This window comes from Loxodonta africana, chromosome 19 (assembly GCF_030014295.1).
Source record: "Loxodonta africana isolate mLoxAfr1 chromosome 19, mLoxAfr1.hap2, whole genome shotgun sequence".
Classification (NCBI taxonomy): domain Eukaryota; kingdom Metazoa; phylum Chordata; class Mammalia; order Proboscidea; family Elephantidae; genus Loxodonta; species Loxodonta africana.
The window spans coordinates 44,245,522-44,263,104 of NC_087360.1; the positions used below are offsets into that span (position 1 = coordinate 44,245,522).

The 17,583-nt window shown below is 35.5% G+C and overlaps 1 protein-coding gene across 1 annotated transcript in view; it reads right to left on the reverse strand.

The window, feature by feature from the left end:
* FZD3 (frizzled class receptor 3) overlaps nt 1-17,583 on the reverse strand; it is a 128,181-nt gene that overhangs the window by 17,230 nt on the left and 93,368 nt on the right. The window contains exons 5-6 of the mRNA XM_003412457.4: nt 8,556-8,704; nt 4,437-4,670 (exon numbers count right to left, since the gene is read on the reverse strand). Of these exons, the coding sequence (XP_003412505.1) occupies nt 4,437-4,670; nt 8,556-8,704 (383 nt within the window). The remainder of the gene's footprint in view (nt 1-4,436; nt 4,671-8,555; nt 8,705-17,583) is intronic.

The following is a 17,583-nucleotide window of genomic DNA, read 5'->3' on the forward strand; positions in this document are numbered from 1 at the left end:
ACATTATTCTTGGTTGGCTGTCTTTTTTCTGTCAAGATTTTATATATGTCATCCCATTGCCTTCTTGCCTGCGTGGTTTCTGCAGAGTAATCAGAGCTTGGTTTTGTCTCCCCTCTGTATGTGACTTTTTGTTTTTCTCGAGCTGCTCTCAGGATTCTTTCTTTGTCTTTGGTTTTGCTAAGTGTGATTATATGTCTTGGTGTTTTTCTTTTGGAGTCTATCCTATATGGGGTTCGCTGAGCTTCTTGGATAGTCAGTTTTTCATCTTTCACGGTATTAGGGAAGCTTTCTGTCAGCAAATCTTCAATGATCCTCTCTGTGTCTTCCATTTGTTTCCCTTATTCTGGAACGCTGATCACACGGAAATTTTTGCTTTTGATTGTATCCAACATTGTTCTCAGGGTTTCTTAATTTTTCTTCTTTCTTTTCTCTGATTTTTCCTCAAATAAATTGGTATCCAAAGATTTGTCTTCAATTTTGCTGTTTCTGTCTTCCATTGTTTCAAATTTGCTGCTAATACCTTCTATTGCTCTGTCCATTTCTGAAATTTTGCTGTTTATCTTTTGGATTTCTAATTGCTGTTTTTGTATGATTTTAGTTGTTTTTTTTTTTATTTTTACACCGTGTTTCCATACTATTTTTCTGAATTCTTCCATTGCTTTGTCTGTTTTACCTGATTTGGTCTGTATTTTCCATGATTTTGTCTATTTTTTCCTTATTTTTATCTGCAGTTTCTTTTATTTGTTGGAGAACCCTGAATATTAGAGCTCTGAATTCCCTATCAAGTAGTACCAGTGCCTTTTCTTCTACCAGAAGGTCATCTGGTGTTTTATTTTGTTCCCTTTCTGGAGCCACCATCTCCTGTTTTATTATATGTTTTGATACTGTCTTCTATCTCTGAGGCATTCAGGAATTATTTTCTTCATTTACTGATTGTAGATGTGATTGTTTTGTCCTGCTTTTTGGTTTTATTTGGTTATGCCTGGGCAGGTAGGCTGGGCATGATTTGTTGCTTGCTTGCCTATGAGCATGATATTTCTCACCACCATGTCCAGGTGGGCAGTGCCAGTCACTCAGCTATGGTGCAGTGGACAGGGGCAGGGGTCCAGCAGGGGGTGAAAGTAGCAGGGATGAGTAGTTTACAGCATGAACTGGGGCCGACAGGGCAGGGCTGGGGGGCAGTGCAAGGCGGAGTCTGGATGACCATGTTGGTGTTGCTTCGGGGCAGTGCAGATAGGCAGGAAAGGAGAGGATGCAATGTGTGGAGCAAGGTGGGTGGGTGAAAAAAAGAGAAAGAAGAGAGAGAAACAAAAGCAAAAATAAATAAAATGGTGGCACGGTAGGATTCGGCAGGTAGGCATGGGGCAGACCTGGCGACCCTGAGTGCTGGTGATTGTCTAGCTGAGTAATGTGGCTTGGCCTGTTGAGAAGGCGCATGGGCAGCACATGGGTCTAGGTGGGTGGGAGAAAGGAAAAAGGGGAAAGAGGGAGAAGGAACCAATTAAAGAACAAATAAATTAATTAATTAATTAATTAAAAACAACAAAAATATGTATATAGTAGTGGGGAGCTGGCCATTGGTGGTGGGGTGGAACTGGGATGGCGGTGAGCTGATGCCTCTCTTGTGAGGTGGCACAGCATGGCCTATCAGGACTGGGCATAGGCAGTGCAGGACCTAGGTGAGGGGGCAGAAGGAAAAGGTAGAAGGGAAAGGATAAAGAAAAATAAAAAATATGGCACTGAAGAAACTGGCCTGTGGGGCGGTGCAGATCCAGGGAGGCCATGTGCCAGAGGCTCTTGAGTCGAGCAGTACAGGACAGCCTGCCAAGAAGCTGGGGGGGGGAGGGGGGAGGCGTGTGGTGCACAAGGCTAGATTGGCAGGGGAAAGGAAAAGAAGGAGAAGAAATGGAAAAAAAAGAAGAAAGCAAACCAAAAAATCATAGCCCGTCAAGAAGGGGAGAGGATGGCACAAAGGCTAGCTGGGTGGGAGAAAGGAAAAGAAGGAAGGGAGAAAGAGAAGCAATAAAAAAGCTAAATATATATATATGTGTATATATATATAAACAAATAAACAAAAAAATGGTGCTGAAGGGGCCGGCTGGTGGGAGTGAGTAGACCCAGGTAGCAGTGAGCTGGTGTCTCTCTGCCCAAGTGACCATGGCCTGCTGAAAAGCAGCGGATGGCATATAGAGGGAAGAAAGGTAGGGGCTGAGAAAGCATGTATTCCTGGTTACTGGGTGCTTTGTCTCCTGTTGCGAAGTCCTTGAAGTTGCCTTCCCATACTCTCTGTATGCGTTCCTTGGTGGGTGTAGTCCAAGATGGTGAATCCGTGCTGCGTTAGCTAGTAGGGGTCCTCTACGTGGTAGTCCTCCTTGTTGTCTGTCAGTTTCTTATTCCATTTGGTGCTTGATCGAGTTCTTTATTCCTTCATTTGATGCTTAGGGTTTCAGGATTGACCTTTGTATCTGTTTTACTTAGCTTTCTAGGTCTTTGCTGCAGAGGGGTGGCATGGTGCTTCTGTCTATAGTGCCATGTTGGCTCCACCTACTCCTTTAAGGTATTTTTAATGGACCAACCTAACCCTCACTGACCTTCCCTTTCCTGAAGTTCTACAATATCTATAATAATAAGTTCTATAATATCTATAATAATAAGTTCTATAATATCTATATCTGTTATAGCTATAAACTGGTATTCTAGAACTTCTGTTTATAAACTGGTTTATACTATTATTTCACATATGCTTTATCTTTCCTAGAAGGTTATATGCTCCTAGAATGCAGGAATTATACCTTACCTTCTTCTATATATCTCTTTATACACAGAATGGCACATACACAGAAGTTGTACTATAAATAACTGTTCGATTTGTTATTGAAAAGGATGAGGCCAATAACGCCAAATGTCAAATAATGCTCAGAGTTCATGGAGGGTGGTGAGTGACAAAACATATTCTAAAAGACTCTCCAATTTCCTCTTTCTTTATCAGTGTCCTAAGTTAGGACCCCTAATTTATTGTAGAAACTTCCTAACTTATCTTACTTATAATCTGTTCTCTCCTATGCTGTTGCCAAAGGGATTTTCCTAAAATAAGAATCTGATTTTATTACCCCAAAGCCTTAAGTCCTTTAATGGCTCCTCATTGCCTGCATGGAAAAACACAAACTCCTTAGCATGGCTTTCTCTTTTACAACTGTGCCAACCTACATCCTATGCTCCAGACAATCCCCAGTATCTGACTGCCTGCTTTTCCTCCTTGCATTTGCATATGCTGTTTCCTTGTCTTTAATATCCCACTGCCTCCTCCAAATCTGATTGAAAGTAGAAGTGACATCTCTTGTGGAGCTTTCACTGACTTTCCATGATGAGTTAGTTAGATGATTTTCTTCTCTAGGCTCCCCAAACACCCTGTATATCATTCTATTATACCTATTAATTATAACTGACTCCTTAATCTTCTTTCTTCCATCTCCATGTCCCTCACACTTAGAATAATGATTCTCACAGAGGAGTGCTGAGTGGAAGGAAAGAAGGCAGGAAGAAAGATCTTTGAATGTGGCCAAAGAGAGGTCATTGGTGATGTTACAAGGTACAGTTTAGATGGGGAAGGAGGAGAAAAAGACTAGATTTATAGGGGATAAAGGACAGAAAGTGAGGCAGTGAAAACAGTAAGTAAAGAATATTCATTTCAAAAATCTGGCAAGAAAAGGAAAAAGAAATGGATATAAGAAAAGATAAATCAGCATTAAGTGCTTCTTTTTAAACACAGGATAGCTGACCAAATTAGAAAGCTGAGAGTAAGTACAGGAATCATATTCTACACTAGGAGGACAGGGAGAAGAGTGACAAAAAGACTAGAATGAGATTGGCAGGATACAAGACATCTGTAGAAACAGATGTTTTAAAATAAACAGAAGATTTCACCCATTTCAGACATTAGAATTTTCATTCTTTCAGTTTCTCAAACTAGAAATCTTAAAAAGAAAAAAAAACTTTGGTGCGCCCCTTTTCTCCAGCTGCTAACATTAATTCATCACCAACTGCTATCATTTCTTCAATCAGCTCTTTATCTCTTCCCACTGCCACTCCTCTCCAATAAGCTTTCATCATCTCTCAACTGAATTATTGCAGAAGCTCCAAAGCAGTTTCTCTAATTCTAGTGTCTCAATCCTCCAATCCAACAGGAAAGCCACAGTCATCTATTATACATTCTCTCTGTGAAGCTTTCTCTGATACTATCCTATTCTAAAAAAATTATTCACTCTCTCCTCTATACTATTACTATACCTTTTAAATAGGCTTTCAAGTCTGACCATAACCTAGAGCAACTCTACCTAGCAAAAGGTTTAATAATTGTTAACTTCTATTTCTTCTTTCTTAAGCTATTTGAGCATAATTCAGCATATGAAATAAACTAAGCCACTAATAAAACTTACCTGCCATCACGTGATCTGTGGAGGCTGCCATGGTAGCTGCTCACTTTGCTGTGGACACTACCTGCTTTGCTTCTCTGATCATCCACCATAGCCAGTTGAGTTGAAGAAGCATGTGTGGATGTTCCTTGAGTGGATGTTCCTCTTGATTTTCTTATAATAGGAGTATTCGGATCTCTTAGGAGGGACTGAGCAAAATCAGGTTCCTGGAGTACCTGTCGGCTCTCATTCACTATCCTAGACAACAAAATGTTAAGTTTAAGACACAGACTTAGCATGCTGTATAAATCAGTAAATAATGCTGTGTGCAATATAGAGGCTATTCTTGAAATTAATTGCTCTCCAAATCAGGTCTTCAAGACTTATTTAAGATAACATTGTTGACAGAGTAAAGAATATAACAAATCCATGCCAATCTGTCCCCCAGGGTGTTATGATGAGAGGCCAGTGAAGGAAATCAGGTGATCAGTTCTAATTCTATCAGTAACTATGTGATCTTAGAAAAGTCACTCATCCCGTCTTTCCTTCATTTTCCTTATCTATAAAATGAAGGTATACAAATCCATCATTTCTGAAAGGTTCTTTCCAGCTAAAAAAATTCTCAAGGACACTAAAATTGTACATATTTTATTATAAAGCAAGGAAACCATTTTCTTGCATGGTTTATAGTAGTGGAAGCTTCATCACAGCATAGATATAACTTTTTTTTTTAATTGTAAGAGCAGTTGTTTTAAGGTTTAAAGTTGATTTTTTGGTAGAAGCAGTTGTCTAGTGCTGAAATAAATGAGTAGTCATTATTTAGAGCAAATCATATGAAATATCAATTTAAGCAAGCATACAATTAAGTCCTGGACCTATTAAAAGCTTAAGAAAACAAATTAAGTGGAAAAAATTAAGAGGATGAATTATTGTCAGTAAATGCTTTTAACTGCTATAAAGGGGTTAAAAACAGATGTTGCTAATGATGAACAAAGCAGTAATGCAATTAATCAAAGAACCAATTAAATGGTTCTAAAGATCAGCATCTTGGTTTATATAAATAAGTGACTATGAGAATCAGAGTTAAAGTTAAAATTAGATAAATACATTCATTAAAAAAATAAAATTCGAACATGTAAAGACTGGATCATATATTGAGAAATAGTGTATATATCTAAGTTTTCAAATTTCAAAAGGATTGTTGTTATTGCTGATGTTGTTTTTAATGCTGAAGAAAAAACTAGCATTGCTGAGTACCTGCATTGTGCCAGTTATTTTACAGCCATTTTCCTTTAATCCTTTTTAATAATGTTGCTATTGCAGGGATTAATGTTATTTCTAGAAGGATATTACCACCTGTTGCCACCTGGTCAATTTCAACTCACAGAGACTGTCTTAGTCATCTAGTGCTGCTATAACAGAAATAACACAAGTGGATGGCTTCAACAAAGAGATATTTTATTCTCTCACAGTTTAGGAGTCCAAATTCAGCGTGCTAGTAGTAGAATTTTCACCTTCTATGAGGGATACCTGGGTTTGATTCCTGGCCAACGCACCTCATGCACAGTTACCATCCGTCTGTCAGTTGAGGCATGTGTGTTGCTGTGATGCTGAACAGGTTTCATCAGAGCTTCCAGACCAAGACAGACTAGGAAGAAAGGCCTGGTGATCTACTTCAGAAAATCAGCCAATGAAAACCCTGTGTATCACAATGGTCCAATTTATAACTAATCATGGGGGTGGCACAGGACGAGGCAGCATTTTGTTCCATTGTGCATGGAGTTGCCATGAGCAGGGGCTAACTTGACGGCAGCAAACAATAACAAAGTGCTTAGAACAGCATTTGGAATATTCAATGTGTTCAATAAATTGGGAACCATTATTATGATTACTTTATGGACATTCTCCAAGGCTAAACCTGATTAAGGCTAGATGAAGCTATTAGATACTCATACTTGAGTTTCAGAATAAAGACCTGCCAAGCAAGTCCAGGGAGCAGCTCTGGCTTTGAGAAGCACAATGACTTTGTTGTTTGGGGATCCAGAGTTGCAGAAAACCAGATAGAATGAATGATCCTTCAGAGTTTTAACCAGTTTCGAAAGCGTTCTACTCCAGTCAGGATCCTTCCTCTACCTCCCTGACAATAGCTAGGATGGATCTCTAGAAGGGTAGCCTGGATTTAGCTCCATCTGGAATTTCTAATGCAACCCTATTATAGAATTATTTGTCTATGGTCCAGAGGTGCACAAGGATGTTTAATTCAGGCCCTTTCCTCAAAATCATGTTTTACTGAGATTAAAAATAAAATAAAAAATTTCAAAGAATACACAGATGAATAACAGTAAATTCAATAAGGAAGGAATCTCCACGGAAGCTGGAACTTAGCTTGTTTTGTTTGGTTTTTAATCCCTGGTATCCTAAAATAGTTTATGGCACATCCAAACCAAAACCAAACCTCTTGCTGTGGAGTTGATTCTGACTCAAAGCCACCCTATAAGACAGAGGAGAACTGCCCATAGGGTTTCCAAGGCTGTGATGTTTATGGAAGCCGACCACCACATCTTTCTCTTGCAGAGCACCTGGTGGGTTCCAACCATCAACCTTTTGGTTAGCAGCTGAGCACTTAACCACTATGCCACTAAAAAAAAAACTCCTTTTATGGCACATAGTAAGCATTTAGTAAAGCTTTTCTTAAAGAATGCATAAATGCCAAAGAAAAAAATTTTTTTTTTTGGCAGATGAATGACCCCTTCCCTTCCTTGCCTTATAAAGCTGGATTTAAAGGAGAAATGCATTATCTGATGTCACTGGTAGCAGTCTCAGATACTGTAATAAGAAATGCATATCTTAAAAACTGTGATCTTTTTATCCCTGATTTTAATCTAATCTGTGTAACCAAAACTATCCAGTTACCAAGTTGATTCCAACTCATGGAGACCCCATGTGTATCAGAGTAGAAATGTGCTCCATAGGGTTTTCGATGGATGATTTTTCAGAAGCAGATAGACAGGTCTTTCTTCCAAGGAGCCCCTGGGTGGACTTGAACCTCCAATCTCTCAGCAGCCTAGAGCATTAACTGTTTGCACCACCCTGATGTATAACAGAGACTGCTTACTACTGGTGATCTAGTAAATATAGATTTTGTTTGCGAGGCAACAACTAACGTTAACTTTAGGTTGTACCACATAAGAAAACAAATTAACCCATATACAACATGACATTTTACATATAATCTAAGGAACTTTATAGACTATACCTCCCAAAGCCATTGGAAGACCCTAGGTTAAGTAAAATCATAAGGACATGAACTCCACTTAAAATTTATGATAATTCAGATACACTATTTATATGAGACTTGCATGAGTAAAAAATTTGAAATTATTTCTTCCTTTGCGAATATTTCAGGTTTTTTTTCCTTGTTTGTTGGATGAATTAGGGGTTCATGAAATTAAAGATTCCTAAATATTCTTCCAAATGATTACTCCCGCAAGTCTTACATTTTACCATGACATTCTATTATACTCTGTGGTCAATTACAATTTAAAATAATTTCTTTAACATATCTCATTTTACTACTATTGTCATTTTTCTATTTTGGCTTTAACATACACTACCATCAGAATGGGATAACACTCTACCTCTTTAATTCATTTTTGGTATAGTTGAAAGAAAACGGTCAATTAGGAAAAAGAAGTCTAATCTGACTCTTAATACTAAATACCTGTGTTACTCTGGCCAGAGGACTTAACCTCTCTCTGTTTCAGTTTTCTAATCTTTAAAACAGAGATGGCTATACATACCAACCCTCACAGGAATATCAAGAGGGTTAAATAAGAATGTTAATACATTAATTTGTTTTTTTTTTAATTTAAGAAATCATAACTTAGATTTTTTCATAAAGTCTGGCCTTCCCTCAGATATTTTGAATTAGTAGAGGAAAAGATTGCAAGCTTGGTTCTACTTGGCCATTTTTTCAAAATAAATTTTTAGTTTTTAATTAGACATGGTACTGTGCCAGTTATGACTAGTGGCTGCTTACAAGGTTACAAATCTTATTTGAATATTTTCTCCAAATCCAAATCACTTTAACATAAGCAATGCAAAAATTTACGTAAATGTGAGATTTGCTTTATTTCAACTTACTCTTTTTTCCTACGACCATGGAAAAAACTGGCCCATTCAAAACATGTTTTCTTGCTTCCAACCCAAAAAATGGAGGGAATACCGACTATGAGTGCCATCAGGTATTTCATCAGAAAAAGGATCAGGTCAGGACGACTCATTTGAGTAACCTACAAGAAGAAAAAGAAAAATATCTTAAATATATGAAAAGAACTTGCTATTAAAGAAAGGCCATTATAGATCATTTAAATGAAATGAATGAGAGTAAAATGATTAATTCTACAAATTTGACATTTTTATTTGTAAGTTTCTATACTTAATACTGTACAAAGCCCCATGTGAGACTTATACAACAGAAATATGGCTTAATTTTTGCTCTCACCACATTGATAAGCTAGATGAAAATATATCTTAATCACAGAATAGTTTAGAACTACAATTAAGAAGCAGTAGTTGAAGAGACTAAAGCAGATCAGAAATAACCTCATTTACAAATACGATGGTTCCTTGTTGGCTCACTTTTTTTTTTTTACTTCTATGTAGCATCAGTTATCAATGATCAGCTCATACTTTACAAACTTCTCACATCCCCTGGCTTCTACAACACTGAGGCATTACATTTTCTTCTCTGCCTTCTACTCACTCTCTTTCTTCCACCCTTTTCACTCCTACCCTCCATACAGGAGCTCTTAAAGTCGCTCCTTTTTCTCTCTCTTTATTCTCTCAACTAATTACTTAGACTTAGAAGTCACCTACTTTATTCTTTACCTAAGGACTAAATTTCCTTTCAGTTTAGTTCTATGAATACATTTGGATGAATACATTTGGTACAGTAAAAAAATTAAAGAGTAGCCTCTTAGCTCTAGCTGTTCTGTTTATGTGGCCTACCTGTCCTTTGAAGGCATAAAGAATAAAGCTAATGTTCTAAAAGTCCTGCCAAAAACACTGTAATTTTGGGAAAGAAGAGACAAAAGCCTACCCAAAAAATCCAAAAGAATCAACTGAAAAACTAACAGAAATAATGAAAGAGTTCAGTAAATTTGACAGGATTAATATTAAAAAATCTCACTTTTTCCTATATACTATAAATGTTGTTGTTAGTTGCCATTGAGTCTATTCCAACTATGGCAACCCCATGTGTGCTGACTAAAACTGCGCTATAGGATTTTCAAGGCTGGGACCTTTCGGAAGCAGATCACCAAGCCTGTCTCCCAACGCACCTCTAGGTAGGTTCGAACCACCAACCTTTCAGCTAGTAGTCACTTAACCGTTTGTGCCACCCAGGGACTCCTATAAATAACTAGGTAGAAAACATAATGAAAATAATTTCATTTATAATATCAACATGTCCAGGAATAAACCTAATAAAAAATAAAACTAGAAAACTCTACTAAAGGACACAGAGGAAGATTGGTGTAAATGGATAGATATTTCATGTTTCTACATAAGAAGACTGAATGTTTTTAAGGTGTCATTTCAATTTTCCCCCAAATTAATCCTATAAACCTATAAATCCCAAAAGACCAATATGATTTTTTTCATAGGGCTTGAAAAGTTATTTATGATAAAAGCTGTTAAATACGTAGGGAAAAGATAGATTGTTTAATAAATGATATTGAAATGGTTGACAATTTACTTGGGAAAAAAATAATTTAGGTATCACCTCACCTCACACAATAAAGAAAAATAAATTCTAGGCAGATAAAAATAAAAGTATTAAAAGAATGTAGGACAGTTTTTAATTGAGGGAGGGAGGCAGAAGGTCTTTTTTGGGGGTAATGTGAAACCATGAAATCATAAAAGGCTTTGATAGCTTTGACTGCTAAAAATTTAAGACTTCTGCAGAATAAGACACCATAAATAAAATTAACTGACTAATGTGATAAACTTGAATTATTAATTGCATCCTCTATGGCAGAGAATTAAAGAGCTTTCATGTATCAATAAAGCAAACCTAAGGAAAAGAAAACAAAAGAATTAATAAAGGTAAAAGAGAAAATTAAGTAATTATAATACATAAAAATAGTAAAGCTAATTATCAAGCCCAGAAGTTGATTATTTTAAAAAAATAAATAAAGGCCATTTTAGTCAAAACAACAAAGGAAAGAAAACAGCAAATACACGGACTAACACAGAAATTATAATAAGGAAAAAAAAAGTTTTTTTTTTTTTCTTATTAAACAACTACTAAAAGAATGGAACTATATTAACCTTAAGAGATTATTTTACTCAACTCTATGTAAATAAACTTTGAAAATTCATGGAAACAAATGACAGGAAAATATAATTTAACAAAACTGACTCTAGCAAAGAGGGAAAATTTAAACCAATGAATTACAGAAGTAAGAAAAAAAAAAAAAAGCTGCCTCCTCCCCCAAAGCACTAGACCCAGATAGTTTCACGGGAATGTTCTAATAAACTTTTAAAGAACACATAATTCCAAACTGAGCAAGAACACAGAAAAAGAAGAAAACCTCTCAAATTCTTTAAAGCAAGCATAAAATTGGGATTGAATCTCAGCAAAGACTGTGTAAAACTGTTTATCTCATTTATGAATGTTTTATGCAAACAGAATCCAAGAGTGCTTTAAAAGAACATGCCATGACCAAATGTAGGAATGCAAGAATAGTTCAATAATAGAAACTGTATTTATAAATTTGAAACCCTAGTGGCATAGTAGTTAAAAGCTATGGCTGCTAACTAAAATGTCAGCAGTTCGAATCCATCAGGCGCTCCTTGGAAACCCTATGGAGCAGTTCTTCTCTGTCCTATAGGGTCTCCATGAGTCGGAATGGACTTGACGGCAACGGGTTGGGGTTAGGTTTATTTATAAATTCAACATATTATTAGATCAAAAGGAAAAAACATGATTGTCTCCACAGACACTGAAAAGGCATTTGATAAAATTAAATATCCATTCTTAAAATTGTAGTAAAATACAAATAGATGATGAATAATTCCTTTAAGTGAAAATAAATTTATTTCAATCCAAAGGCCAGTATCATACTTAATGGGAAAACACCAGAAACCACTAGAAATGTTTCCATTAAAGTCATGAATATAAGAAGAGCATCTACAGCCAACACTTTTAATTAACCTTGTTTCAACAGCTCAGATTGGAATTAGACAAGAGAAAGAAATTAAGAATGTAAAAATGAGAAAGAAGGAGGTAAAATTATCATTATTTCCAAACAGTATAATTCTATATCTGGAAGAAGCTAAAATAATAAAGTAAAACTATTATAAATAGTAAGCAATGTTGCTAGGTACAAAATTAAAATACAGAAATAACTTTCACATATATAAACAAGTAGATATAAGAAAGCCTTTATCATAATAACAGAGCAGAAAAATACCTAAGAATAAGTTTAATAAGGAAAATTAGTGATCTAGATAAAGAAAACTTTGAAACATTCCCCTTAAAACATGTTCTTGGCTAGAAAGAATCACTATTAAAAATGAAAATTCTTCTTGATTTAATAATTAAACTTAACACAATTCCAATAAAAATACCAACGGATTGAAGATTAGACAGATTCTAAAATTCATATGGAAAAACAAACAAGCAAGAATAACTAGGAAAATCTTGGAAGAGAAACATACATATAATTAAACTACAATAGTTAAAACTACGTAACAATGGGGCCTAGAGAGATAGATTTAGTACTATGTGGTATTTCAAATCACATATATTATTCAATATATTCAAAACGATGGGTTATTCAATAAAAGGATTCTAGACAGGCAATTAGGAAAAAAAAAACAGAGCTGAAGCCATACCACTCCTCATACCAAGATGTATTCCTAATGGATCAAAACTTCAAATGTAAAAATAATAAAAATTAAGCAGCAACAACAACAAAGAAACCATAAAGTTCTTGATGAAAACTTTTATACTCCTAGGGTGAAGAATGACTTTCTAACTATGACACTATCTATGGCTTTTAAAAATCTAGAAACCATAAGGGTAAAGACTTAAACATCTGACAACATAAAACTCCATTTCTGCATGGCCATAACCTTCATGACAATAGCCAAGAGATAATAAAAAACCTGGCAGATAATTGTCGTAAATAGTATGGCAGATAAAGGGCCTAATTTCATTAATAAACAAACAACACCTGAAAATAAATAAAAGTCTACAACTGGAAGAAAAATGGGCAAATGACATAGACAGTTTACAGAAAAAGAAATACAAATGGCTCTTAAACATAGTATTCAGCCTCACTCAGTTAAAAATAGTACTAAAATTAAATGAAAAAAGAAAAGCAACAAATATATTTTAATTACATGACATTCTATTTGCAAATCTACAATATAGGTAAGATCCAAAAATCTTTGAGTATATTGTATTACCAAAGGTGAGGATAAATAAACACTGTCATATTTTGGAAATGGGGATGTAAATCCACACAGCCTATATAAAAGACAATTTGTTAATATCTATAAAAATTATACCATGGATCAAGCAATTCTACTTCTAGAAATATATGGTAGATATATTCACATATATGTGAAATGATGTATGCACAAGTACTATTTGCAACAGTAAAATATTAGAAACAATACGGTTTATATAGTCAATGGAATACTATGAAGTCATTAAAAATATTGAGGAAAGTTTTCCCCTTTGGTTATTGATCTTCAAATTACATTGTTAAATGACAAAAGCAGCCGGGGAAATGTGTATAGTAACTACCATCTGAGTGAAAAAAAGAGGAAGAAAAGGAATATATTTGCTTGTATATGCATAAACATCTCTAAAGGGATATGCAAATTTTTTATAACATGGTTATCCTTGGGAAGAGCATTGTGAAGCTGGTAAACGCAGGTAAGGATGGAAGGGAGACCTTTTGCCGAATACTTTAGTTGCTTTAGGGTTTTGAACCATGTGAATATATTCAAAATTTTTAAGATTAAAAATCCCAAATATAAATAAGTGCTGAATGGGATATGGGGAAACACCCTCATTGTTGGGCAGTATATAAATTGGTGTAGTCCTTCTGGCATATAATCTTGTAATATTTATCAAAAAATTAAGTTTGCATACCTTTGATCCAGCAATTCTACTTCAAGAATCACTTAAAGAAATAATCGGTCATTATTATAGAGGATTATTTAAATAAATCATGGTACAAGCAAATACCTAAATAAGCACCCATTAAAAAAAATTATAACGTAAAGTTTAAAAAGGAAGACACAGACAATGGTGCGCTGGCAAATGTTTAACCACTTGATTGAGAGGAAGCCCTGCTTTGTAACATTTGCCAATTGTGGTGTAAATACACTGGTTAAGGCCATTTTCCAGCTACCAGTGTGAGAGCACTGAATGAGAAGTTGTGGAGATGCACACAATGGTCTCTTGTGAGCTGTCCGAGCCAGCTCCAGTAACCACTAATTATAGACTAAGATGTCAAATATGATGCCATTTATGTCTCAAAATTTTATATATATTTATAATATGCTATTTATAAATATAGTAATTAATATTTGGTAACCACTATGTATTGTTTTGGTTATGTACTGCTATATAAGAAACCACACCAAAACTTAATGGCTTAAAACAATTTATTATTATCTCTCACAGTTATGTGAGTTGACAGGGTTCAGCTAGATGATTCTCACCTGAGGGTCTTGTGTATATTTGCAGTGGGCTGATGGCTATAATCAGCCAAAAGGAGGCTGAGCTAGCCATACAAGATGGTTTCTTCACTCAAATGTCTGGCATCTCAGCTGAGATGGCTGCAAAATGTGGCAGCTGGCTTTGGAACTCTCCATACAGCCTTTCCATATGACTTACAGTTAGTTTGATCTTCTTCACATTACGTAGTCTCGCTGTAGTATGACTTCTTACAAGAGGTTGCTTCCCCCAGAGTGAGTGTTCCAAGAGAACCTGGCAAAAGCTGCAAGGCTTCTTATGACCCAGCCTTGAAGTCAGGTAGTTACTTCTGCTGCATTCTATTAATCCAAAGCAGGTCACAGAGCCAGCCCAATTCAAGGGCAGGGGACTGCACATCATTGAGCACTGGCTATGTAGGGACCAGAAAGTCTAGAAGTATGTATATAAAAATATAAATAGTGGTTATATTGATAGGAGGGAGTGTGCCTTTTACTTCCTCTGAGCACATTTTACAATTATATTTTTTTCTAATATTTTAGATTTTTTTTTAAACTGGAGAAAACTACATGTATATAGTCAACATTTACAAAACAAATTTAACCACAAAAATTTTTAAAGCCATAATGTATTAATAGAATGCCAAAAGCTCATGAGATACAAAGTGAGTTTAGATTACATAACCCATTGCTGTCAAGTCGATTCCAACTCATATCAACCCTAGACATCCATAAATGTTCTAAAAATGAATTTCTCTAAGAAATTATAAAAATTTTTACCGATATTTAATACACAGTATATATCAATATCAATATTTAAAATAAGCTACACAAATATATCAATGATCAAATAGAAAACATGATGAATTTGTAAATGAATACAAGACTAGGCCTCATAGTCTGCATTTATATTTATGTCATCTTCTTATGTCACTTTCTTAAATTCTCTGATATGGCATACCACTTCTTAAGGGCAGATTTTCACATAACAGTCACTACAAGTTGAAATCGACTCATAGCAATGAGTTTTTTTTCTTAATGTATTCAGTATATTAAATGGGTTGGAACATATAAAGTACTTACAAATGTGCTCAAAAATGTGTTCCACGGAACACTACTGTCCCAGAAAACATTAAAAGGCATTCCACAATAAGAGATTCTGTGATAAAATAAAATTTGGACATTATAATCCTCCCCTTGGAGATTCAAATGTACATTTGCATATTAAAGGCTCTGAGAAGTCCTAAAGTAAAACCTGTTTATATTTGCTTACTCCAGGTTTTCTAAGCTGATACACAGTTAAATTTCCTCATCTGAAAAATTAAGGGGTTGGAATAGGTATATTCTAAGGTTTATCCCCATAGCCTATGAGTCTATTAACCTGGAAAAACCTTCCGGGGGTATTAGAAAGGAATTAAGAGTCTGGTTTTTATTATGTCTAAGTTTGCTCCAAAAGTTATGTTCCTTTTCCATGATTTAAAAATCTATCATACTAGTATGTAAATGTTAACCATGACTCTGTACATTTTTTGGCTTATAAACAAAAGAAAGCCACTATAAAAGTGGGGGGAGGGAGGTAGAGAGAATGCAACAGTTACGTAGCATGCTTCAAATCACACGTGCTTATATTCAATGAATGGCGAGAAGAAAATAACTGGTTGAAGAAAAAAAAAGTATTTGTAAATATAAAGAGGTGACTTAGAAAAAGGATATAATGAAGAGGCATAAGGCCAAGAACATAAACACTAAAACTAGTAAAATTTTAATCAAAGAAGTATAGAGGGAGATCTACTCAGAGCTAATCACAAAATTAGAGATATATGCTATGTGAATAGAACACTGGCCTGAGCAATATGATCTTGGCAAATCACTTTTTGTAAAATAAGGGCCTTATACTTAACCTTTAAGGTTACCTTCAATTCTAGATGACTGATCATCTGCAATCTAAATTACTTGTCCTCAGAGATCTTACGGACACAATCTAATCCCTTTGTTTTACAGATGTGAAATCAAAGTCTAGGGAGATGAATTGATTTGCTCATGGTCTCTAATTCATTCACTTAAATAGTAAGTGCTTACTATGTCCTGGTACAAGAGATATAGCAGTAAATTAGAAAATTTTCTGCCCTTACTGAGCATACATTCTAGGGAGGGGTGGAATGTGAGTGGAGTGCTTCAATAAATAAGGAAATAAATGTTGTAGGTAGTATTTCAGGTAGTAATAAATGCTGAGAAATAAACCAGGCGAGTAGAGTTTGGGGTTGTGATGTGGTGCAGTGAATGGGACATGCTATTTTAGATAAGACTGGTCAGGAAACGCCTCACCAAGGACGTGACATTTAAGCAGCAATTTGGAGTATATTCTAGGGTGAGGGTATTTCAAGCAGAGAGAACAGCAATACCAATCTTGAGAGAACAAATTTGTCGTCTTTGAAGAACAATAACAAGATTGCCAGTGTGGCTACAGTTGAGCATGCAAAGAAGAAAGTGATAGAAGATGAAGTCAAAGAAGTGAGCAGAAGGCCAAATCATATATGGCCCTACAGGCCATGGTTAAGAATATGAATTTTATTCAGTGAGTAATAGGAAGCCACTGGGGGTTTTGTTCAAACTAGCAACATCATCTGATTTATGTTTTAAAAAGATCACTCTGGAAAATCTGGCAACAGATACTGGTGATAGTTGCACAAGAGGAGTAATGTAATCACTGTCATTGAATTGTACATGTAAAAACTGTTGAATTGGCAAATGTTGTGCTATACATATTTTTTATTAAAAAAAAAAAAGGATCACCCTGGCTGCTGTGTTGGAAACACACTGCAATGGAGCAAGAGTAGAAGCAAGAGGATGAATTGGAGGGCCACTGTGAAAGTACCAATGGCTTGGCCTAAGGTAGAGTGGAGGTGGTGAGAAGTTGATGAATTGGATATAAGGTATATGAGAAAAAGAGGGTTCAAGAATAATTACAAATTTCGTTCTAAGCAATTGGTGAATGAGGATACCACTTACTGAACAGCAAAGAATTGGGGATAGGATACAGGAAGTATGTTTAAGGAGGGAAAATTAAGTTTTATTTTAGATATGTTAAGTTTGAAATAAGGAACCCTGGTGGGGCAATGGTTAAGTGCTCAGCTGCTAACTGAAAGGTTGGTGGCTAGAACTCACCCAGCGGATCTGCAGGAGAAAGAACTGGTAATCTGCTTCCATAAAAGATTATAGCCAAGAAAACCCTATGTGGGCAGTTCTACTCTGTCACACAGGGTCGCTATGGGTCAAAAATGAACTCTACAACACCCAATAACAACAACAAGTTTGAAATGCCTGGTAAACTTCCAAATGGAAATATCATGTAAATATATACATAAGTCTGGAGCTCAGAAATTAGACTGGGCTATCCAAATTTTTAAAAACTAGGACTAGGTGAGATTACCCA